At 37.2% G+C, this 26,276-nt stretch overlaps 1 protein-coding gene across 2 annotated transcripts; it reads right to left on the reverse strand.

The window, feature by feature from the left end:
• LOC113050612 (tumor protein p63-regulated gene 1-like protein) lies at positions 1–25,680 on the reverse strand. Of its 2 annotated transcripts, none has more exons than XM_026213776.1 (6): positions 25,663–25,680; positions 24,197–24,454; positions 23,142–23,233; positions 20,374–20,550; positions 4,551–4,704; positions 1–783 (listed from the first exon to the last, which is right to left on the reverse strand). In XM_026213776.1, exons 2-6 carry the CDS (start codon positions 24,446–24,448, stop codon positions 589–591), a joined length of 870 nt encoding a protein of 289 aa, XP_026069561.1. In that variant the 5' UTR covers positions 24,449–24,454; positions 25,663–25,680; the 3' UTR covers positions 1–588. The 2 variants fall into 2 exon arrangements, with proteins under 2 accessions (XP_026069561.1, XP_026069560.1); XM_026213775.1 differs by lacking the exon at positions 25,663–25,680 and adding an exon at positions 25,023–25,392.
• Between the last annotated feature and the right edge of the window lie 596 nt (positions 25,681–26,276).

The following is a 26,276-nucleotide window of genomic DNA, read 5'->3' on the forward strand; positions in this document are numbered from 1 at the left end:
CAAGTTTCTGTATAAGCATTTATTTATTTTTAAAAAGACTTCACAATATGTTTGACATTCTGCTGTAGAAACAAATCAAGACGACTAAGCAAATGTAGTCATTACAAAATGAGGGAAAATCCAGCTCTCTGTTCGACTGTAATAATAGTGAAGTGTACCTTCATGCATCAGTTGCTCTGTAAGAAGCCCTGTGATGAGGTAGAATATCAGCATAAATACAGAAAGTAAAGGCACTTTACAAATCACATAGCCGATGAATCAGATCCTGCAGGGAAATAACAAAACTAAAAACAAGATATTTCTACACAGGAAGTCGTAGGAGGAGGGACAACATATTTTCTATGTCATGACACAACCCAAAGGAAATGACCCAACTGACATTGTTATTTAAAAAGATTTTGGGGCAGTATAACTAGATGAGACTAAAAGGTTTGATGGATATTGAATGTATTTTAGGAATACAAATGATACATGTTCCTTGATTTCAAATATCCTAAGTATCTTATTATAAGTATTAGTTACACATGCCAAGCTGGTATAAGAGAATTACTTAGTGTAAACCATCACTGGAAGACTCACAAAGTGCACTCAGAAACCAATGTTGCCTCGTGCTAAGCAATAGCCCAGCTTGTTTTGGTTGCCAATGACAGACATCAGACCCACGTATGTTTCGATTAGGATAGGTTGGTTCAGCACAAGAACTCCGTTGGCTTTCCCAGGTACAGGATTCTTGCTGTGGGCATTCTGTGCTGCCAAAGTCAGCTGCTCCCTGAAGTTTTCAATCTAAACAATGAAGGAAAATATGGAAACGTTATTTATTCAGTACTAAAACATCTTTTGAAAACTTAACTCATCTCATGTTTGTCAGGTTGAGTACACAGCAGCGGTGGAATGTGAGGAATGGGAATGTGGCTGTGGGAGCAGACACCCAGAAGTGCAAATGACTGGTTATGCGATCTGTGTGGTCACCTGCATAACACCCTTCGCTCACACCTTGAACTACATACTGTAAATACTTAAAAGGACAGCAGATTGTCCTGGACCGCATGGCCATGATGAGTGAGCCAGGGACAATTTTGCATCTCATGTTTTTGAAAGTGATCTATCTATGCATATGGTTAAACTATTACTTGGACTTTATTTCTGGTTAATTGTCTAAAAATTTTCATTGCCCTAAACTGTCCACGGGCCCCCGACTCCAATAAGTCATCATGACATAAGAAGAAGGCTACTTCAGATAGTTAGCAATGACAACTACAAAATCATACAGCTTTTAATACAATTAAGCACTCCTTGTGAAAAAGCAAGTGCTTAATTATATTGAAAGTGTATTTGTAGTGTACTTCAAATCTTAAAACTATATGGATGAGTGGGGCGGGGCCGAGAACCGTGGGAACAGAGCGAGTTCCACGGAGGAGCTCCAGAAGTATAAAGAGAAGGAGTTACGACAGAGAAGGACGAGAGAGGACCAGGCATGGATTTAATTTTGTGGTTTGGTTTGGTTTGTGCGCGGCAGTCGTCCGTGAGGGGCTGTCGCGCTGTTTTGTGTTTATTTTGTTATTAAAGTTTTCATTTGAATGTCTGCCTCCTTTTTCCCGTGACTATGAAGTTTTATATATTGTTACACTATTTAAAATAGCTTTTTTCTTCTTTACATGCTTAAGTATAGTTTTAAAACGAACACTTTGTAATAATTTCAAAATTTAAAAGTACATTTTTAATTATTATTTTATTAATGTTTTAATTATGTTTAGTATACAGTTTTGTTCAAAATAATAGCAGTACAATGTGACTAACCAGAATAATCAAGGTTTTTAGTATATTTTTTATTGCTACGTGGCAAACAAGTTACCAGTAGGTTCACTAGATTGTCAGAAAACAAACAAGACCCAGCATTCATGATATGCACGCTCTTAAGGCTGTGCAATTGGGCAATTAGTTGAAAGGGGTGTGTTCAAAAAAATAGCAGTGTCTACCTTTGACTGTACAAACTCAAAACTATTTTGTACAAACATTTTTTTTTCTGGGATTTAGCAATCCTGTGAATCACTAAACTAATATTTAGTTGTATGACCACAGTTTTTTTAAACTGCTTGACATCTGTGTGGCATGGAGTCAACCAACTTGTGGCACCTCTCAGCTGTTATTCCACTCCATGATTCTTTAACAACATTCCACAATTCATTCACATTTCTTGGTTTTGCTTCAGAAACAGCATTTTTGATATCACCCCACGAGTTCTCAATTGGATTAAGGTCTGGAGATTGGGCTGGCCACTCCATAACATTAATTTTGTTGGTTTGGAACCAAGACTTTGCCCGTTTACTAGTGTGTTTTGGGTCATTGTCTTGTTGAAACAACCATTTCAAGGGCATGTCCTCTTCAGCATAGGGCAACATGACCTCTTCAAGTATTTTAACATATGCAAACTGATCCATGATCCCTGGTATGCGATAAATAGGCCCAACACCATAGTAGGAGAAACATGCCCATATCATGATGCCTGCACCTCCATGCTTCACTGTCTTCACTGTGTACTGTGGCTTGAATTCAGAGTTTGGGGGTCGTCTCACAAACTGCCTGTGGCCCTTGGACCCAAAAAGAACAATTTTACTCTCATCAGTCCACAAAATGTTCCTCCATTTCTCTTTAGGCCAGTTGATGTGTTCTTTGGCAAATTGTAACCTCTTCTGCACATGCCTTTTTTTTAACAGAGGGACTTTGCGGGGGATTCTTGAAAATAGATTAGCTTCACACAGACGTCTTCTAACTGTCACAGTACTTACAGGTAACTCCAGACTGTCTTTGATCATCCTGGAGGTGATCATTGGCTGAGCCTTTGCCATTCTGGTTATTCTTCTATCCATTTTGATGGTTGTCTTCCGTTTTCTTCCACGTCTCTCTGGTTTTGCTCTCCATTTTAAGGCATTGGAGATCATTTTAGCTGAACAGCCTATCATTTTTTGCACCTCTTTATAGTCTTTCCCCTCTCTAATCAACTTTTTAATCAAAGTACGCTGTTCTTCTGAACAATGTCTTGAACGACCCATTTTCCTCAGCTTTCAAATGCATGTTCAACAAGTGTTGGCTTCATTCTTGAATAGGGGCCACCTGATTCACACCTGTTTCTTCACAAAATTGATGACCTCAGTGATTGAATGCCACACTGCTATTTTTTTGAACACACCCCTTTCAACTAATTCAACTAATTGCCCAGTTGCACAGCCTTAAGAGCGTGCATATCATGAATGCTGGGTCTCATTTGTTTTCTGAGAATCTACTGAACCTACTGGTAACTTGTTTGCCACGTAGCAATAAAAAATATACGAAAAACCTTGATTATTCTGGTTAGTCACATTGTACTGCTATTATTTTGAACAAAACTGTATATACTTTTTTCTGATATGTTGACTGATATTCTACACATATAAAATACTTGATTTTGTAATTGTAGTGTGTTATTCATCATTACATTCAAATGTAATCATTTTAAATGTACAAAATTGCAACCTGATCATTACAAATATGTATAAATACAATTTTATATCCAAATATATAACGATACAAAATTACATTATTTGGCCGAGATACAACTATCTGAAAGATTAATCTGGAATCTAAGGGTGCAAAAAAGTTGTCCAAATGAAGTTCTTAGCAATGCATATTACTAATCAAAAATTAAGTTTTGATGTATCAGTAGGACATTTTGAAAATACCTTCATGGAACATGATCTTTACTCAACATCCTAATGATTTTTGGCATAAAAGAAAAATTTATAATTTTGACCCATACAATGTTTTTTTTGGCTATTGCTAAAAATATACTCCATTGACTTACACATATATAAAGATAAACTTCTTTATAGTGCGCAAACAAAGTGGGCAAACAAATCACTCCAATGTTCAACTAATTGCATTTAACATAAATTGAAATGATGAAACATTTTCATTTAATTTCAATTCACAAGTGTCATTACATTCAGTCCGCACATTTTGCAATGAGATACACAGTAAACTATCATTATTACCATATTGATATCTAAATGATCAACTTTCAGTGCCTGGCTTCTTAAAACCTGTATAATGAATGCGAAATCACTAAGCCCCTTTGTAAAAAAAGTAAGCCTTTCATACATTAATATTTATAGTCAATAGTTTTTTTTTGTTTTTTTGGTAAGATTTTTCAGTAAATTTCTCCTGACCCTGTGGCTTTAGAAGTTGGAGAAACGCTGCCTTAAGTAACCTTTCCTCAGCCTCAGGCAGTCATTCTTTGAAATCTTTAACATGTGGTGAAATAAATATTACACCATCCATGAATGCGTCATTTCTTCCAAACTCTAATTCCAAGAAACTGTGGATTCTTACTCCACCTCTGTAAGCCGTCTGTAGCAGCGCCTCCGAAATACTTGTCAATAAACAGCATTTGAGAATTGAGCTCATTTAAAGTTTGGGTTTTGCCATTTTTAAGTCTAATAGTATGACTAAAACAAGACATCTTATAGAAATGTACGGCATGAGACCTGACGGAAGTGTTGCATTATAATACTCACATCACACAGGCGACCCAGCTCCTCATTGGCACTCTTGACAGGGTGATAGGTGAATGTAGTGAAAGGATAGTCAACAGAAAACGGATTCCAGCGGGAAGTGAAAGACGGTTCTCTGAGTTTATCCCAAAACACCCGCACACCCTCACCTTCTCTCCTGAAAAACACATAACGTAATGCATGTATGCAATGACATAAATGACAGCATTTCTAGAGAAATATACATTAAACTCTGCTAAGAGGGAAAAATAAACTCCAAATCTCATCTCAACAGTTTTGTAATATATATATTTTAGGAAGTGGGTATCTCACAAAGGGGATCAGCACATTTGGAGGTGCCTAGCATCAAAAAGTTTGCTAAAGCATGCAGAAATTACTCAACTGTACTGTTTTTTCTTCAGCTGCAAACCCTTACTAACAAGTGCATTATCTGCTCAGTGACTCACAATTTCATGCATTCAATTAGGTCTGCTTGAACCCAGACCCCCACCAGCTTCACTCCCTGCCAAAACTGCCACCATTTTTCTTCAGGTTGCTTCTTTTATGCACAAGCCAACATAATGTTTGCTAAGCTTAGAGGCAATTCCCTCCGCTCATCAGATTTTCTTTCATTCACCCTGCCTTTCTCTCATGCCATTTTAAGTAAATAGATTTTAATGAAAAGCCTAGAGGGGATGTCTTTATTTTCCAGGCTGATGAAACCTCAAAAGACTAAAGAGCGCCTGGCAGCAAACACAGGGCTTTAAAACCTCCAAACATTCGCTCTTTGAAATGTGCTGGCACCATTCCATATTTTGCAAACATCTTTCACAATTGACTATATACCATTTCTCCATCAGTCATGGCATGTAAGGCTGTGATTTTTACAAATGGACCATACAGTTGTACCAAGAGACTTATCAACATTCTTCATTTAATACCAATTTGTAAGTATTGCATCATCTATTAGTGCAACAAAATAAACTGAAAAGCAGTAAAACATCTTCAGCGTTTAAATGAGTTTTGAACCTGCTTATTTCCTGCTTGGTTTCTATTTCTGTGTTGTTGCTCCAAGCAGCCCCGCCCACAGTAACATGCCATTGGTTTGAAATCACGTTCCTTATGAATGTAAATTAAAAACTGAATAGATTGTGATTGGCTGTTATTGTGCCGCATCACACTCCGTTTTTGCATTTGCACCAGAAACCTATTGCATGGTGCCTGTTTACAATTTACAGAATGATGAATTATATATATATATATATAAAAACATTTTTCTTTGTTTTCAGAATGATTAGTTAACAGAGAGGTCTGGGAAATCAGAGAAATGTAATTGGCATTTCCTTAATTCAAGAGAGCTTTTAATGGAAGGAGCTTGGTGTAAATTCAACTTCGGGAATTTGTCATCTTAGATGCACTCTTAAAAATAAAAGGTTTCAAAAGGGTTTTTTGCAGCGATGCCATGAAATAACCATTCCCAGTAAAGAACCTTTATTTTCTTTTAAAGTGTAGGGTTTTTATTGGAAGTGAAATTTCATTAGACAAACACTTCTCGTGTGTCTGACTGAGACTGATGTGCCCTTCAGCACAACACGTAACCAGTTCACTCTCATACAGAAAGACTGGGCTCCAGGTAAAGTCAAGCATCCACTGTTATCACTACAAAGCATTCAGTGTTTAGCCGCAGGAGCTTTTAACTGTCCTTTTTTGTTTTTCTGGGCTGATAGATAGATACATTCAGCCTGAGGGTTAAAACAACTGATTCATTTTCTCTTCATTCTTTTCCCCAACACTCTCCACTTATTCACTAGTTCTCCGAATTTGTCACAAATCATATATCTCAAAGTTATGACGCAGTGCTTACATATACTGAAAAAAACAGTCATTTAATATCTCTCAATCAACCTAAATAAAGAAGTGTATATATAATAAAAATAATACTAATTTGTACAGGTTAAAAAAGGTTGCAATAGCGCCTTAAAGTTAATAATTTCAGGTGTCAGCTTTTTTATTTCAAGATATTATATGACAATGTAAATGAATAAATGAAATTTATTTTTGGGGGGGGGGGGGTGAGATAAATTATTTCTTGTTTAATGTTTAATGTCAGTTTTTTCATTTAGGGTATTTTATGTAGCACATATAACATTCTGTTTTCAGTGTGCACATATGTCAGTGCTTGGAATCTTAACACATAAATCCTTTTATCAATACATATCCCCATCTCCAATTCAAGACGATTGATTTGATTATGTGTACAGATGCTTAAAAACGTTCCTGTTGCATTTCCAGGTGTGTCGTACTTTGACAAAAACAACAGACTCTTAAGCAGGACCAGATCCTCTCCAAACACACATACCTTAAAGCTACAGAGAAAGAGGGACTCTTTAGATAGAAAAAAAAAAAAAAAAACGTAACTACAGGGCAAGGCTGTGTCTCCAGCTCTCCCGGTGCTGCCTGTTTACACTAACACTTTCAGAACTTGACAATGGCTGCTGAGGTCTCGCTGACTACACCCTGCTGAATAAACTGCTGTGTTGAGAGAAAAAAGGAGGAAAGGTTATTATGGGGCGGCACAAAATCTGACTCAGAAATAAAAGGCTGAAAATTTGACTGTGTCTTGAGTATATAACGTTTTGTATGTTTGCTTAAAAGCATCAAATGTGCATACGTTGTTTGTGGGAAAGCAGATGTGTGTTTTACTCTGTGTGTGTGTGTGTGTGTGAGAGCTGATTCCAGAGGAAAGCTATCAGTACATGAGGGCCAGTTGAGACAGGCAGAGGGCTGGGCCGCAGCAGCCAGAGGGCTAGGACATTCACTGTTTATGGTACAGGCTTGAGCTTTCACTGATCATTGCCACGAGTCTCTCTCTCTCTCTCTCTCGCATACGCACAGACTATTTCATTCCATCACTCTACATGATTGAGAAAGGGAGGGAAAGGGAGGGATGAAATGAAAAGGCAAAAAAGAGGAGGTGAAAAATGAATACTAAGATCCGTCATGCATGACGCATAAGCTTCCCTGGGATGCGTTACACACAGAAGTGTATTCCTAGAAAAAAAGTCACACTTCATTTAAGGTTTCCTGCTGGCCATAAAATTTGAATAATGTTTTGTGTCTGTTTATGTACAGTATTTGAAGGAACATTTTTCAAATATAAAGATGCAAAAGAGTAATTTAAAAAAAATGCTTTGGCACAAAATGTTACTCAGTTTTACAATTACAAAAAACAATAGTGGGATAGTGTATATAAATATTATAAATACATTTTATCATTTTCAAAGTCACATTAATCATTAAATTGTAATTGCTTCATAGTGCAGACAATATTCTTGTTCAAAGAAATAAAAAAAAAAGACATATGCAAAAACTTAACTATTAATATTTTTTTTATTAAATAATTTAAATCATTTTCAAAAATTTCAGAAGTGTCAGAGTCCCTCCACAAAGGGAATGCCTTAATAAACTGCTTTTGTGTAATAATAATAATAAAATATTGTCATGTTATAAATTGATATATGTTTGCTGGCATGTTTGCTTTAAAGTGTTTTGGAGTCTGTTATCAAAAAACAGCTGTTTTTAAGTGATCTTAAACACTTCTGCAACGGTTGTGATTCATTTTACACCACTATTCTATGATTTCTATGCTATCTGCAAATGATGACTGGTTGACATAAATATCTGAAAGGGATTCAGTGACATCAGAGCCATTATGTGATTGGTTTGCCAGGATCAATGAGAAATTTTCTTAATGCCATTTTGTCATTTAATGCTACAATGTAGTGTACTTAAATACAGAAACACCAAAATGAACTTTACAGGAAAACACTTCACATTCCTTAGATTAAATGGCATGTCAGTGACAAACACATGGGAAACTGTTTTTTCTACAGTCATTTAGTGTTACCTTAGATGACTTGAGAAAGAAGATAAAACAATTCATATACAGTAGCATGGGAGGTTTAATGTAGGATTGATGAGTTTCATTTTTTAAACAGCTCAAAAATAAACAACAAGAAACACACACTCCAATGTATTCTTAGTAAAGCTGTGGTGCAGCGTCTTGAAATTCCTGTAGCGGTCCACTGCTCTTTGTATGACTGAGGACTGGTAACACACTAGATGAATATCAGAGGTCTGCCACAGCTGTCATGGCAAGTGGCTCGCGGAGTGCCAGAGCCAACAAACAAATCCTCAGATTGCTCAATAGATCCCACGATTGAGCAGCATGACCAGATTTGACAACACTCACCGCATAGACGTCTATACGCCAAAGTTTTAATTGACAGGATAATTGCATGAACGAAAGACACAGACGGAGAATAAGAGAAAAGGGAAGATGAGAGAAAGACATACTAGGTGGGGCCTTATTCTATCCAGTGACTAATTTCCTCATGGGGTGAAGATTCAGGAAAGTAAATGCCAGGAAATCATACATGTCGTAATGCTTCTGTGTAACATACAGTTGCAAAAAAAGTATGTTCATATTTGAATTGGTTGGTTTTCTGCATTAAATGTCATCAGTTTTTCATCAAATTAAATTTTTGAGCTTTCAATGTTTTTTTTTTTTTTTTTTTTTTACCGCACAATGAAGTGTATTGTTCCTTATTTTGTTTAAATACCATAGTTTTTATTTAGTACTGCCATGTAGAAGAAATTCATTGTGAAATTCATCACAAAAAGTCACTTCCCTTACTTACAGCAGTGTTAGTTAATGAGATGTGTTCAATAAAGACATGAAAGATTACTATTGTTTTTGTGTTGTTAGCTTAAACACATTGTGTCTGTCTATACTTGTGACATTGATGAAGATCAGATGATATTTTATGACCAATTAATACATGTAACCACCAATTCCAAAGGTTTCACATACTTTTTCATAGCACTGTAGACAATATTTTACTGCAGTCAGGAATAAATCCGCGCTCACCGTATAAAACACACACGATTTAGAGATTTAGCGTTATGCTTCTTGACATTGACAAATCATCCCAGAGTCACTCATGTCCAAACGATGCTGAAACATTAATCTATATGACTGCAGTGGACACAGTCAATACAGTGAATGACCTGACAAGCACTAGCATGTTGACACATAGTTAAGAAATGGTTAACAAATCCCTATGTAAACTTTAGCTAATCCATTCCAGGAAGTCAATCACTATGAATGCTGCAATACAGTCCTTTTGTTTGTGCAGTTTACACCCCGCCCAGAGCACTTAATGGCACAAGCGAAGATAGATCGCAAGGTCTAGGAAATCTGCAAAACTAAAAAGTGATTCAGAAGTTATTTTGCTAGCCTGGTTCTTAATCAGGTAATATGTGCAAGGTGGTTTTGGATACAGTGCTGTTTGGGAAGAATAATACTGTATGTGGATGCTGCTCTAAATGTGTGAAACTGCTCCCTCTGCTGACCAAACCGCAAACCTGTGTGATTCATAATCAAGTTTTCAGTAATGTTACGTGGTTGATTAGTTTAGATTTATCTATCGATAGAACAAAACATTTTCAAAAAATAAAATAAAAAAATCAGCATTTCATTTAATTTTGAAGTTCTATACAAATTATTTTAAAGAAATGTATACTTTTATTTAGCAATGACTCATTAATGCGTTATATGCTATGAGTATTTCACCCCATCCATATTGAATATTTTGCGGACCAGGTTGCCTTGACACTTTGAAACATAATATGCTATGGGACTGTCCAGGTGTTTTGGGACATTGTGCTTGATGTTTTTATGCAGTACAAGGTTATCAAGATTCGTTTTCCAAAAGATCCTGTAACTTTATTGTTGAATAATAATTCTCAATTTTCTGTAAAAGAGAAAGAACAGAAATTTTGGCTAGCAACTTTGACTGCGGCAAAGAAAAATACTAGTTCAGCGCTGGAATGACACCTCTCATGACCTTTCTGCTAAGTGTTGGATTCATTCTTTATTGGAAATACTATACCTGGAACTGTCTTCTTCACAGACTAACCCCGCATCTATGTGGAAGAACTGGATTTCCATAGTCTCGAAGATTTTGTTATTTAGTCTAAAGATGTCATTCTGTTGTTTATATTACTATTAGTTCTGTTATATATGTTATATATATATATTTATTTGATCTTGTATTGTTTTACTTTTGTATTTATCTGGGTTTTGGGGTGCGATGGAATAGGTGTGGGATGGGGGGAGGTTCTGGGATGTCTTTGTTGCGATGTATTTTTATGTGTTCTATTAAAATAAAAAAACAGTAATTACAAAAAAAAAAAAAAAAGCAATGACTCATTAAATTGATCAAAAGTGACAGAAGACATAAGACAAGATTATAATGGTTTCCATAAAAATATGTTAAGAAATGTTTCTTGAGCAAAATATCTGTATATTAGAATGTGACGCTGAAGACTTAGTAATGGCTGCTGAAAATTCAGCTTTGATTTCAGTTCATAATAATAAACAGAACAGTTATTCTCGGTCTTCTCTGTGGTGATATATGGTCATTGCTTCGCCTATCCAAGTTTTTTAATGGCAATCTTCTGTGCTTAATTGCAAATTTCATTCTCTATATGCTTTCCTTTGACAGATAGCTGAAAACACTGGAAACACTGTTTCATAAACATCCTTTTTACATTTGACTTGCTTTTTAAAAATTCTTTTATAGAAACATTCTGTAAAAATTTTTCTAACAAGTTCTTGTCAGCACAAGCTACTGTGAACACATGAGTGATGTGCAGGATAGATGGGTAATGTCTAGACAGTCTGGGTTGAAAAGCACATTTTGAAAACACTCCTTCATCCAGCCGCAGTGAATGAACTCTCTTTGCACCACATCGGGGCTAAGAAAACTTGGACATGGTGTAATCACTGCATTGTTTGGATGTACAGTAAATACATTTCATTACCAAGTGAAAACTTTTTCCTGACTGACTGAATACACATCCAATGCTCTTTTTGCTAAGAGATGTACAGTCTTGGAATTAAAAGCAGAACAGAAAAAAAAAAGAGTTAACACGGCTGTCTTGTCCTTAGTAAAGTCATTAATCACTGTAATGACTCATGGCAAAAGTCCACACGTAATCGGCACACTTTTTTTTTTTTCAACCTTTTGAGGAAAGGTTTTAAATATGATGTTTTTGACAGTTTTCAAATGCTGTCTGAATGCACAATATACAAATTCTGGCTGATGTTAATATGCCATTAATTATTTTAAAATTATTCATTACATTTTGAAAACAAAAGTAAAGTATAATACACACTAGTTTTAAATGCTTCAATTTAATTTAGGCATCACAACATTATAATAGATATTCTAAAAATAGATATGCTAAAAATTATGCAGTACACGACAGTGCTAGATGACAGTAAATGTAATCTTATAATGCATGAAATTGATCAATAGTGACAGTAAATACTTTTTACATAACATTCTGTCATTAATGCTGTTCTCCTGAATATTCTATTCAACAAAGATGCTTTAAAAAAAAAATCATACAAATATTAACTGTTTTTAACATCGATAATAATAAGAAATGTTTCATAAGCACCAAATCAGCATATTAGAGTGGTTTCAGAGGAATCATATTACACTGAATTTTAGCTTTGCCATTAAAGGAATAAAAACAAAAACATTTAAAAATATATTAAAACAGAAAACAATTTTTTTAAATGCCAATAATATCTCACAGTATTAATTGTTGAGCATAAGATTCATCTTTAAAAACCATAAAATATATCAGAGTCAAAACTTTTGAATGGTAGTATATCTAATCCTAACCAAAACTTATTAATGAATAAAAAAACACTAACATTAGAACTGATATGGTGCCAATATATTCCAGAAATATACTTGAAGTAGTAAGTGAAAATGTGGATGCCTTCAAGATGATTCAAGAGCCCTGCATTTTTTGTTGGGGTCCTGTTCACACTGTCTGGGATATTTTAATAATATTCGGCTGATTCACTGCATTGATCCAGTGTCAACTACTGATAGCTCAAAGAAACAACACAAACAGAGACTAAAATCTGCACACTGAATTTCCATAGAATGCACAAATGCCTGCAATTATAACACTGGAGCATTGCAATGTATACATTCTAACATGAAGATAATACTGACCGTAGCACAGAACCATAAGACAATCCATTTGCTCAATAATTAATCGGACTGAAACTGAATGATGGTGTTAAGTAATAGCTAAGATTTGCCTTTTTGAGGCAATTCTATTGTAGTATTCTACTATCCTGTATTCTACTGTCCCACTACTGTACTGTAAGTGAGATTCTGAACAAAAAACATCTCAGGTGTCATCTGAGGTGACTAACCATAAAAGAATGAAGGGCTCATCATCTGCAGTGATTACAGTCAATGAGACAAAATAAATAATATTTAAGAGGTGTTGTAAGTTAAAGGACAACATATGAAGGGAACTGTGTGCACATTAATTTAAAAGAGAGAAGTGCAGACAGCTTGAGTATGAGATTGAGAGAGAGACAATAAAAAATTATGTGGGAGATGGAAAGAAATGATTAAGCAAAATGTGGAAGGATAAAGAAAAAAGAAAGAGAGTGGCTTTAAAGCTTGCTTTTTTCCTTCAACACTCTAGGGTGGTTTTCGATGGCATTTTATTTATAATTGAATGTAATGTGGGGAGATAAAGTCAGCTCAATACAGCATGCCTCTCCTAAGTACTTCACGCCGCATTACATTTTATTCATCAAATTAGTTTTATTTGGGTTGGTGTCCCCTGAGCCAGCTTTAAAAGGTTTAGATGAAAGTACTACATTAATTTCTACCTCTAATCGGTTTCTCAAGAGCTGTACTGACAGTTCTCCCCTCCCTCCCTGTGTCATAAAGTCCTCCTTACATCCTATTTCCATTCAAATAATCCCTCCACACAAAAATTAAAAGAAGAAAAGAGCCTCCTTCCCCTCTGATACCATTTGTTAAATCCTGCTGCATTGTGGGTTTTATCACCCTGTAAAAACTGCTAATGCAGTTAGGAAAAATTACTCATGGTCTCAGATTTTCCTCATTCGTCGCACATTGAGGACGGAGAAAAGTACAGGAATGAATGAGAGTTCAAAGCCATTGGCTAAAATATTCCCAAATTTACAAAATACTTTATTGTGAGAATATTATAAGTTACTGATCCAAGTTGGAACAGCACTTCAGGGCCACTTAAGGTTACAATCCAAAGACAAAATTACTTACATAAATCCAATAATTAATTTTGCAAGGAAGTCATTAGGGCTGCCCCTGACTAAAGATTTTTCTAGTAGATTAGTCGTCGACTAAATGTGTTATCAGTTGACTTTATATTAATTAAATTGGTCTCACTTTATATTAAGTGGCCTTACTGCTCTACTGATCATGTACTGGTTACTCCACTGCACACGTTGGATCACTTCCTCCTCACTCTTAACCTCAACATGTTCCCTGACACATCACTTACCCCTCCACATCTAATCTTTTGACGTAACCTACACTCACTCTCACCCTCCCAGTTAGCTGCAATGGTTTCATCTTCACTTCCTTGAAGTTCCTTCCCCTAACAACAGTGCTAACAGTGCTACTGATACTTTCTGCTCCACTCTTACATATTGTTTAGACACTGTTTGCCCCTTGTCTTCCAGGCCAGCCTGTACCACCCCTTCTGCCTCTTGGTTATCTGATGTTCTACGCGAACACCTTTCTAAACTCAGAGCTGCTGAAAGGGTGTGGCGCAAATCCAAAAATACTCCTGACCTTAATGTGTATCAGTCACTCCTATCTTCCTTCTCTGCTAATGTCTCCACTGCTAAAATGACATACTACCATAACAAAATTAACAATTCATCTAACTTTTGCATGCTTTTAAAAAAAAATTCCCCACTTCTTTGTCCTCTTCCTCACCCTCCTGCTTCATCTCTAATAGCTGACGACTTTGCCATGTTTTTCCTTAATAAAATTAAAAACATCAGTTCACAATTTCCCACACCACAATCAGTCAAGCTCATAACACCAACAAACATACACTCATTTACATCCTTCTCTTCACTCTCTGAGGCAGAAGTCTCCAAACTCATCTTTTCTAATCATCCTACTACTTGCCCACTTGATCCTATTCCATCTCATCTCCTTCAAGCCATTTCTCCTGCAGTTGTACCTGCACTCACTCACATCATTAACACATCCCTCCACACTAGTGTTTTTCCCTCATCATTTAGACAGGATTGTATAACTCCACTACTTAACAAACTCGCTTGTCTAACAGACATTTCTTGCTGGATGATGGACCATCACAACTCAACCTTGCCAAGACAGAACTGCTTGTGGTTCCAGCAAACCCATCGTTTAATCACAATTTCACATCAACCATAACTCCTTCAAAAACAGCCAGAAGCCTTGGAGTTATGAATGATGATCAGCTTATTTTCTCAGACCACTTTGCTAAAACTGTCTGATCCTGCAGATTTGCTTTATTCAACATCAAGAAGATCAGACCCTTTCTTTCGGAACATGCTGCACAACTCCTTGTTCAAGCTCTGTCTAGGCTGGACTATTGCAATGCTCTCTTGGCAGGTCTTCCAGCCAGTTCTATCAAACCTTTACAATTAAACCCGAACACTGCAGCAAGATCAATATTTAATGAGCCAAAAAGAATACACATCACATCATGTTTATCAATTTGCACTGGCTACCAAAAGCTGCTCGCATAAAATTCAAGGCATTGATGTTTGCCTACAAAACTACCACTGGCTCTGCACCCATTTACCTGAATTTATTACTTCAGACTTATGTGCCATCTGCAAGCTTGCGTTCTGCAAGTGAACGTCGCTTGATTGTGCCATCCCAAAAATTAAATGTTCCCTCCTGGTGGAAGGACCTCCCCAACTCAGTTCTTAGCCATCTTCAAGAATCGGCTTAAAACCCATCTCTTCTATCTTTGTTTGACCCTCTGACCCTCTAACTTTATCACTCACTTCTCTAATTCTATTCATAAAAATCTGGAAGTTCTGAAAGAGCTCTGAACCATTACTGACCTCGAGCTTTGAGCGTCGAAGGTCACCGGGAGTTCTCTGGGTCATGCGATGACCACACTTGTGGTGTTGTATTGGCCAACTCGGACCTGGTTACCCGAACTAATGCTCCTTGCGAGCATCCCTGGTGGATTCCTCTGAGGAAAGATCTAATGACCTCGGAGACAGGCACCCTGTGGCACCCATGTCCAGAGCTCTGGAAACTTCATGTCTTGTCCCTGGACGGGATATGGAGGTTCTTGGTGACCTACCCCAAGAGGTAGTGGACACCATCACTTCGCCAAGAGCACAATTTACGAAACACACTTACACCTTGAAGTGGAACTTGTTCATCGAGTGGTGTTCTTCTCATCGAGAAACCCCCCAAGATGCCCCAAGATGTTTTAAGCGGTCTCCCTCCACCCTGAAAGTCTAGGTCACTGCAATCACTGCTAACGATGACCCTGTGGAAGGGAAGTCTGTAGGTAAACATGACTTGGCCATCAGGTTCCTTAGGGGGGGAATAAAGTTAAATCTACACGTATTTTCTGTCGACGATTTGTGCCTAGAGTTTGGGCCGGCTCACTCCAAGGTATTCCTGAGGCCCCGGCCCGTCTGTGTGCCCAAAGTTTTCACAAGGTGAACCTGCAAGTGCTGCCCCCGTAGGAGGCAGACCCAGCCCTAGCTTTTCTCTGTCCCGTCCGAGCCCTGAGATGCTATGTAGATCGGACACAACACTTTAGGACCTCAGACCAGCTCTTTTCTGTTATGGAGGCCGGCAGAAGGGGAAGGCTCTCTCTAAAAAGGGATGGCCCACTGGATTGTGGATGCCATCACCCTGGCTTATCAAGCACCATCTTCGCAGAACAGGACACGCCTTCAGAGAGAAATGCACCTTTCATACAAATTATATAGTCAGAGAGTTCTTGTTTTCAAGATGAATTGGTTCATTTCAAAGTATACAATTTCAAGCTTTCTATAGATATCTTTGTCTGTGAGGCAAGTAGTCTATAGGCTTAGTTTCGGTTTATTTTTGTGGCCAATCCAAGTGAAAGTGAAGGGAAGTGACATACAGCCAAGTATAGCGACCCATGCTCAGAATTTGTGCTCTGCATTTAACCCTTCCAAAGTGCACACACACTGTGAACACACACATGGAGCAGTGGGCAGCCATTTATGCAGCGGCGCCGAGTGAGCAGTTGGGGGGTTCGGTGCCTTGTTCAAGGACACCTCAGTTGTGGTATTGCTGGCCCGAGACTCAAACCCACAGCCTTAGGGTTAGGAGTCAAACTCTCTAACCACTAAGCCACGACTTCCCCAGTTCACAGAGATTGAGACAGCAGAAAGCACATCCATTTTTTCTTCAATCGTGGATTTAATGACGTAGACGATAGTGAACTCCTTATATGAGCATTTCTCTTGGAAAAGCATGCTCGCTCACACGTTGACCAGAGGAGAGCGAGACCGCGCACATCAATGCGCTTCAATGGGAAATCGTCAGCAGGGCTATATAGGATTTATTCGAGAATGACTCCAAATAACTGCATTTTTGGATGTGAAGGAAAGTTTACCATGTTCAGCTTCCCAAAGAACCCAGCGTTACACAAACAGTGGATGCAGTTTGTTTTTCAGGGACAGCAACGGAGTGCCTTTGTGTGTTCTGGTCATTTCAGTGACGAATGTTTTATAAACAAGGCCCAAGTCGACATTGGATTTGCACATCGTTTGCTATTAAACATGGAGCGGTCCCTGGGATAAAATACCCCATTCATGTAAGTAAAATTGCATCTTTTGTTGGAAATCAGCACATAAGTGAATGTATGTTAATGGAAACAACACAAAACATCAGTATTATAGCTCCGTTCATGGCATGCCTCCAGGAGCTCTGTTTTTTCTGGAGAGAATCGGAAAGCTATATTTTTCTTTTATAAATATGGTAAAATTAAAGACTTTTTGGATATATGAAGCATGCAGTACTACTCTATAGGTACTCAAGATTAACATGAGATTAGGTGAAACTGTGTATGTTATGTACCCTTTAAGTTGTTTCCACTGTTATCAGAAAAAATAAATGCCAGTGATCGTATTGCTGCCTTTGTGTCATGCAGTAAGAGAGCTAGTACAGTGGCGAAAATACTTATTTGATCCCCTACTTGATTGTAGGGATGGTGTTCTAGGAGTCATAGAAAGCATTTCTCTCCCTCCAATCACGATGAGTCGAGTTAATGCCAAAGAGCTAAATTTTTGTCTCATCTGACCACAGCACTTTCTCCCAAGCCTTCTCTGAATCATTTAGATGTTCTTTGGCAAACCTTAAATTGGCCAGTTTATGTGCTTTCTTGAGCAGGGGGACCTCATTTCAGTCCATTGCGGCGTAGTGTGTTACTGATGTTTTGCTTGGTGACTGTGGTCCAAACTACCTTAAGATCATTAACAAGCTCATCCCATGTAGTTTGGGGCTGATTTCTCACCTTTCTCATGATCATCCTTACCCCATGAGGCAAGATCTTGCACGGATCTCCACACCAAGCCAGATTGATGGTTATATTGTTTTTCTTCCATTTCCGAATAATCGCACCAACAGTTGTCTCCTTCTCACCAACCTTCTTACTGATAGTCTTGTAGCCCATTCAAGCCTTGTGCAGAGCTACAATCTTGTCTCTGATATCCTTTGAGAGCTCTTTGGTCTTGCCCATGGTGGTGAGAGAGGTTGGAATGGAATACACCGATTGCGTGGACAGGTAACTTCTTATTGGGAGGACTAATCTGTGTTGCACATGGGTACATAACCAGCATGTGGGAGCTAGAATTCTTGCTGGTTGGTAGGGTATCAAATGCTTATTTCATTTCTAACCTTTATATAATGTGTTTTTTCTGGATTTTTTGGTTAATATTTTGTCTCTCTCTGTAAAAATAAACCTACCATAAAAATTACAGAACCTTAATTTCTTTGTTAGTGGGTAAACTTACAAAATCAGCAGGGGATCAAATAAATATTAACAAGAAGTGTTAAAATCAGAGTGCAGATTAGAATGGTGACACTTCTAATCCAGCACCATCCTGAGATCTGCTCTCGTCCTCTTAGCACTTGCCCGCCTCTGCGCCTGACTCCTAAAGGAAGGAGGGCCCCGAGTAGACACACTACTCTTCTGATCCTGCCAATGATCCTAAGATCGAGATGGACCAGCCCCCTCAGAGATTTTAGATGAAGACTTGGGACGGCAGGGAATAAATTTGGTGAAAGCAGCGGACTACAACTGAATTTCCCTGAACTTCTCAACCACCGCCTCATCGGAAATGCCAAAAAGCCCAGAAGGTGAAAGCGAAGAATCTAGAAGAAAGGCTTTCTCTTTCTTCTAAGATTTAACCACAAATGCCTCTCCATAGCCATCACTGCTGCCAGCGCACACCCAATGGAAGCAGCAGTCTGTTGAGTCTGTGGTGCAGCTCAGTTCCTCAACTCCTCACAAAGACACATAAAGCAAAGATCATGATTGTCTTCGGATGTCAGAAACCTAAAAAAACGCTCAATTGCCTTGGTTTTCTGCATAAAGAGTTCATATGCTTTTAGTGGAAGTGAAAGTGTATGTCCCATACTCTAAATTTTTACTCTGCTTTTAACCCACCCAAGTGCACACACATAGCAGTGAGTAATGAACAAACACACACACCCGGAGCACTGGGTATCCATTTTTGCTGCGGCGTCCGGAGAGCAGGTTCGGTGCCTTGCTCAAGAGTCTCACCTCAGTCATGGTATTAAGAGTGGAAGAGAGCGCTGGTCATTCACTCCACCAAGCTACAATGACTACGTTTACAAGCTGTTAAAATTCGGGTTATGGTCGGGTTAAGGTCGCTATTTGGGTTTCTGAAACATTCGGGATAACCCGTTTACATGCGTGAGCAGAGAGAGTTACTCCTGTATACATGGAATGTGTAATCAGTCGCCAGTATCCCGTTGTAAACGGCGACGCACGGTTAGCGTCTGGACGTAAGACGCAATATGCGTCATTTCCGATTCTTCTTCCTGTATCCAAAGACTCAAAAGCCCAAGATTCCTTGCGAATAGAACATGCGCAGAACACACATTTTGATGGGGATATGCCGAAACGCGTTTACAAGACCAAATATTCAGGTTAGAAAAGGGGTACCCCAGGTATAATATCCCGGTTTTTACCGGTGTTTACATGGCAGTGTGCGACCGGGTTATTGCTAATATCCCGGTTTTGAACGGGTTATTGGCTGCATGTAAACGTAGTCAGTATCTGCCGGTACCAAGACCTGCAACCTTTGGGTTACAAGTCAGACTCTGACTATTAGCCCAAGCCTACATTTTTAAGACCGCCAAGAATTTAAGGTAACACTGGCTTTTTCCTTTGTTTACATATTGTGAATACAAACACAATGTCATTACTGAAGCAGAACACATGTCTATCTCTCAATCTCAGGAAGCCAAGCTGTCATCTGGAAGAGCACATCTCTATGACCTGTATCTCTCCCCAGACTTTCCTCTTATCATGCAATTAAGCATGACATGCAAAAAGTGGGGAGGAATTTGTAACTGACTTCCAAAACTGGCATTATGCCAGTCTGAAAGATGTTTCTCAGAAAAATATGTTCTGAGAGTCCTTGAACTTACGAGGCTCTGTTACACATGGCAAAAACAATCAGTGAAGTGTAGACAATTTTTTGTGTTTGTGTTTTTGGTTCTGTTGTTCAGAGTTGAGCAAACAATGTGAATATCAGATGTGTGTGAAAAGATGAGGAAATACTGGCAAATTAAGACTTTTTTTTGTTTCATTTATGAGATATGGCCTTTTCAAAAATGAATGAAGTGATGCTGATGAAAGCAAGGGTGCTACTTACTTCAGGAGGGTATGTGGCGGAAAGCAGAAGGTACCATGGAAGATGCGGTCAATGAAGTTGAGTGATATCTTTTGAATCTGCTCACAGTTAAGCATGACAAAATCATATTTGCAGATGAGGAGGGTGTTCTCTGTGATGAGCACCAAACGCTCCTTCTCATTGTTCCAATGATCAATCCTACACAAACAGGAAAATGGGGAGAGTAGTAAAAATATGGATATTGTAAAGATGCACAATACTAAAATTCTGGCCAATGGCAGAGTCATAGTCTGTTGCCATAGTCTGAGTCCTGGTTTGCAGTCCTTTCCTGATTTTATTCCCTTCCTTCACTGTCTCTAGTTAAATCTTAACAGATAATAATAACAGATAAACAACCAACATTAAGACTATTTATAAAACATAAATTGATAAAAACAAACAAACAAAAAAAAACATTGAAAACCTTTCTAAATAAATGAAACTGATATTCAGTTGTCTTATATGCTACAAGTTAATCGCAAATGTAACATTATCATGTACAGCAAAAAAAAAAAAAATCATTTTAAGATTTGAGGATTAAGAACGTCATTAAATTATTCATATTTTTAAAGAATAACAATCACATAACAGTAAAGATAATCTAAATGTATACATTTATATATCCCATATTGACGACAACTATAAACAAGACAAAAATCTCAATTGATACAGTATAATAAAAATATTGTGCATCGCTAATTACTCTGGTGTTGGATTATTTATAAATGCCATCTTCATTTTGTAAGGTAATTATTTAACTTTGCTGTATCAAATTTTTTATGGAATGACTGAATTTTTATGATTTCTGTCTGAACCAAATGTTCTGAAATATCACCTGGTAGTTGAAGCGGATCAATCACTTAAGAACCATATTAAACTTCATAAGCAATTTGTCATGCAAAAATTCTGTTCCTGCTGCTTTTGACTACTTTGACATCACTCAGATGATGTGCTGCTGCTCTCCTGCACAATAAATTATGTCTCAATAGTACATAAGGATGTTTGTGGTCTGGCAGGAGTTCCAGATTAGCTAATATTGTTTACAGCATCTTTCATTAAAATAGAGTTTAATTATCCGGAACATGTTAGCCTACTGGGCCTTACTGCAGACCTCTGCTGTGATGCATACAATACATCAATGTAACTACACTGGCCTACATTCCCACAAATCTATCTCTCACAATTCTTCCACAACTTTGATCAAGCACAGTAGGATTCTAAAACAAGTTGTTGGACATACGTTAATTCACAGTTTGACAGATTAGTTTGGAACATGCAGACAAATGAATCTTGTCTCAGTATTGTTTCTATTCCATTTATTCTAAATGGCAACTTAGAGCACGCTTTTTCACGCCTTTTCTTGCAAAGCATGTTGATTCTTTTGCGAGGGATCCCTGTCTAAAATGCTTAAATTAATGATTTGTAGTTAAATTGTCACATTGAAAGCAATTATTTAAATGTTATTTGGAAAATATTTACTTTGTACTAAATAGTGTATCAGTTTAACTTTTTTCTACCAAATATTAGAGTAGAGTTAAAGTACAAAAGTAAATTTTTAATTAAAATTAATTTAATGATGGACTATTTAATATTAAGTGTAAATATTAATCCAATTAGAAAATTGTCTTTAAAAACTCATGGATACAACAAAAGCAATCATTGTTTAATTTAAAGGCAAAGTAAGAAGAGATAAACCTAGTTCTTTCTTTCTTTTTTTTAAAATTTATAGGCAAAGTAAGAAGAGATAAACCTATTTCTTTCTTTATTTTTACAAAAATATACAAACATTTATATTTTCTCTCAAAATTTTCACCGACCCCATTCTATGCATAGTGCATTTTATACATTTCAAAGACTATTCTATTGCAAATCAGCCAATCAATCAATAGCTAGCTGCATTGGCTGTGAATTCTAATGCTGAGTTTTTGTGAGTTCTTCTGCAATTGGTAGTTAAGGCAATTCTGAGAACCCACAAACTTTTGGGCCCCCCAGAGATCTGTTTTATAAGCAGTAACATACTAGTAGTAAGATTTTTCTAAGAAAATTCTACATAGATTTTAAATTATGCACATAATGTGAGGACACACACAGGGCAACATAATGCATTTAATGTTATATGAATGTTTGATAATGAACAAATGTGGCATATGAGACTAAGTAACTAACCTGTATATCATGCCTTTCAGGTGTCTTTGTTTTGACAGCAAAAAAACATAGTCTTCCATAAAAAATTTATAGCAGTCAAAATGCATGAATTCCATTAACTTCATTTTTTGTTTCAAGCCTAATCTCAAACCACAGAACTGCTCAGGCATTGCTGGAAAAACGTGTGTCTCTCTGTGTGTGGGTGTGCACACGTGAGTACCAGTCCGGAACATGGGAACTATAATATATATATTATTTATTATCATATAGCAAGGCCTTAAAACTGTTTCCTGTAAGCCTGCTCGAAGACAAATAGAAGTTGACATCTGCCAGCACATTTAGCAAAATGTCTTCTAGCAGCTCCATTCTGCTGCCTGTTTAATTAATTTGAATTATTTCCTGCACATTTCACTTATTTACAGAACACTGAGTGAGATAATGGATTGCGTCCTGTAGTGAGTGCTTACTTGACAAAAGACCTGAGAGAGATTTGCTTACTCCATGTAAATGTTGCACATTTGCAGAACATTCTACGGATATTTTTTTTTAAAGTACTCTTAACTAAGAGAACAACAACAACAACATCAACAACAAAAAACACTTACTCAGCCATGAGCCAGACACTCTGGACAGCACCATCTTCTGTGGGGTTTACCAGAGATTTAACATCTTCAATACCATGGCTCAACGTTCCAGGCTAAAATGTCAAACACAACAATCTTCATTAAGCATCTGTACATTTGGTGTTGGTGGGGGTAGACGCCTCTAGAGGGTGCTGTAGAGCAAAATGCTAGATCATCTATTAATTCCAAAAAGGTGTGTTTGACACTGACCAAATATTAGAATGTCATAATGTTCTTGTTTGTGTAAACATGGTTGTAGTGGTCCATATGGGAGAAGCTTTGAAAAAGATTAAAACTATAATATTAAACCTATGTACTTTCAATTTAAATGTGCATAAAGTATTACAGATTGTCATGCATATTTAATTCTTTCCTTCATCGGTTAGTATAACTGATTTGATTATAACTATTAATAGACTATAGTGTTGTGCCACACCAAAATCTAACTATTAATTAGCTACAGTGCTGTGCAACACCAGAAACACAAAGCCAGAGATGCTTTTGATTAAAATACAAGTAATAACACATTGTATTGCTTAGTCATACAAATGCAATTGTATTGCAAGTGCAAACAATAGTTGCAAGTGTTGGCTGCAAATGCAAATGTATACAATAGTTTTATGGCATGGGTGATTCCATTTCACCACTTTCACAAAGCAAAATATGGCCTTTGAGCTGGCCAACAAACACTATTTGCTAATCAAATGACCTCAGGTAGACTGAGGAAACTAAACACAGCAAAACAGCCTTTGCTATCTCTTTAGGTTAAGATACATGTTTGACTTAGTATTGGCAGACAACAGACAATTAAAGAGTATTATGACTGTCATTGTTTGCTTAATAGGTGATTAAGGATATTCATATTTACAAAAGGTGTTGTAAGCAGCACTATATTATACCACAGAGCAACCATGGTTTGTTTGCACCAACACACAAAATAAATGTACATAATGTGTCAGAAATTATTACTAACAGAGTGGAACACCAGTTTGTGGTCTACCCAGAAAACAACAAGACTTGAAAAAGAAAGACATTACCCTGAGGACAAAAAATCTCTTCAATTTAAACTGTTCCACAGATGATGTCCATCTAGCTTTGACTGTTGAAGTCTTTGTAGAGGTCGAGGGTGTGGTTTCCACTTTGGCCTCAGCAGGTGGTGTGCTGGGTTTGTCTATTTCTCTGTCTGTTTCACTAGGAGATTCTTGAGGATTGATTTCTAGTTCCGGAGACTTTTCAGTTTGCTGCTCCAAGTCCACAGACTTGAATGTCTCTTCATCTTTCTCTGACATAGTGACCTAAAAGATTATATCGTTTGCAAAATTATCAGTGAAATTATACTGTCATTGAAAACACCCACAATGCAAAAACGATAAATAAATAAATTAGAGGGGGGAAAAACCCTTTCTGCACTAATCAGCAACATGAAACTGCAGTGAATCTTTTAAACAGCTTATGAATAAACGTGCAAAAAACGTAGTCCAATATCCGAACAATTGATTCTTATGAACCAATTCCTTTTAACGAATCAAAGAATCATTTGGTGAGCTTTGAATCTGAACCCAAATTCACCAAGAACTGTGCGATGCTGTCGTACTGGCTTGGTAAAAGTCATCGTTTGGAAACAGGCTGCTGATGACAATAAATGGCATTAAAAGTTATATTTTTTTCGTCCACAATAGTACTAAAAGAATCTTTATTATATGTCAAAAAGGATTTGAAATCAAACCCAGTAACGTTATTTCTTTCCAGTAGCCTAAGTTAACTTACAATTCTTATTCATAGCCTGCAAAAATATTATATATTAAAATGATTTAGATGCTATAATAGTTGATACAAAATGTGGGCAGGAAATGTATATCTTACCGCTGGCTGCAAGAATTAAATCAACCTGCTATTTACTAGACGCTTTTTCTCGGCGTCAGGTGCACCAGTAACTCAGATATTTCCTGCTTCCGAGTTATTCCGTGATATGAACACAGGGACGTGACCACACAGCAACCAAGTGCAGGTAGATTCAGGGTTGCCAGGTTTTCATAACAAAACCCGCTCAATTGCTACTCAAAACTAGCTCAGTCACATTTCGGTAAAATCCCCAGGTAAAAATCAGATAATCGGTGAGGTAAAATAAAGGTTTTAATGGGGTTCACCTGGTCAAATATGCATTTTAGGGGCTCGATATAACGTTATTGGGGTAGCTTAAACCAGCGGACATTAAAAACATCCCGCGGCACTAGTGTTAAAGTAGTCCAATTTGGCAACCCTGGGTAGATTCCCCATTCGACTGCATCAAGCACGTAGAAGAGTTCGCAATTTTTAACGGTCATTTTGACGTCATTCACCATAAGAATCAATGAAGATTCGAAGCCATTGGTTGTAAAAACTTTCGGTATTTACATTTCCGAATAAATCGTATCATAATTGTATCACTTTTCACAGGTGAGAATGTGTTGGTTTCTGTTTTTAAATGTATTAACCTGTTTTCTATTCCTATGTATTAACTCACGTCACGTTGACCCTTCGGCGGACCGGACGGTTGGCGTCAATGCATTCTGGGAATTTAGGTCACAGGAGATACAGAGGAGACCGGATAATATAATGAATGTAGACGTTTGATATTATTTAATGTTTATATTATTCTACTTTACATAATTTGCCACAGTGTTAGAAAGCTGAAAAAATACAATAAATAAATGGTATTTTCTGAAGACATTGATAAGGAGTAATGTTATGCCATCCATGTCTGCAGCAAATATCTCTGCTTTTTATTAACCCTATGTTGATACAGTAAGTGTTCATGATTCCAACGCAATCTTAAGTTGAATCATATAAACACTAAATAATATAAAAATGTCTATATTCACTACATAACTTGTATGAAAGTTAAACTGAAACTTGGTATGGTAAACAACTCAAAAGATGTGTCTTAATAATTGATCTCTTTAGATTATACAGTGGTTTACATTAAACTGTAACCCCTCACACTGCAAATAGAAGAAAATCATATATGAAAAGTTATCTTGCGGCAGCTCATTGATGCAGCCACTTGTTTGTACGCATTCAATTTTATTTATTAATTTGATCGCTTGCATTGTTTTTCGCATCTCTAATAGTAAGAAA

The sequence above is a fragment of the Carassius auratus genome, chromosome 31 (assembly GCF_003368295.1).
Source record: "Carassius auratus strain Wakin chromosome 31, ASM336829v1, whole genome shotgun sequence".
In the NCBI taxonomy this organism is placed as follows: Eukaryota; Metazoa; Chordata; class Actinopteri; order Cypriniformes; family Cyprinidae; genus Carassius; species Carassius auratus.

What these genes read in the sequence shown, in the direction of transcription:
- LOC113050612 (XM_026213776.1), bottom strand. Translation starts at nt 24,448, where the DNA reads ATGTCAGAGAAAGATGAAGAGACATTCAAGTCTGTGGACTTGGAGCAG. An exon ending in AGTGTCTGGCTCATGGCTGA is followed by an intron (nt 20,551 to 23,141) that starts GTAAGTGTTTTT and finishes CTGTTTGTGTAG; the next exon opens with GATTGATCATTGGAACAATG. An exon ending in AGCTGGGTCGCCTGTGTGAT is followed by an intron (nt 784 to 4,550) that starts GTGAGTATTATA and finishes TTCATTGTTTAG; the next exon opens with ATTGAAAACTTCAGGGAGCA.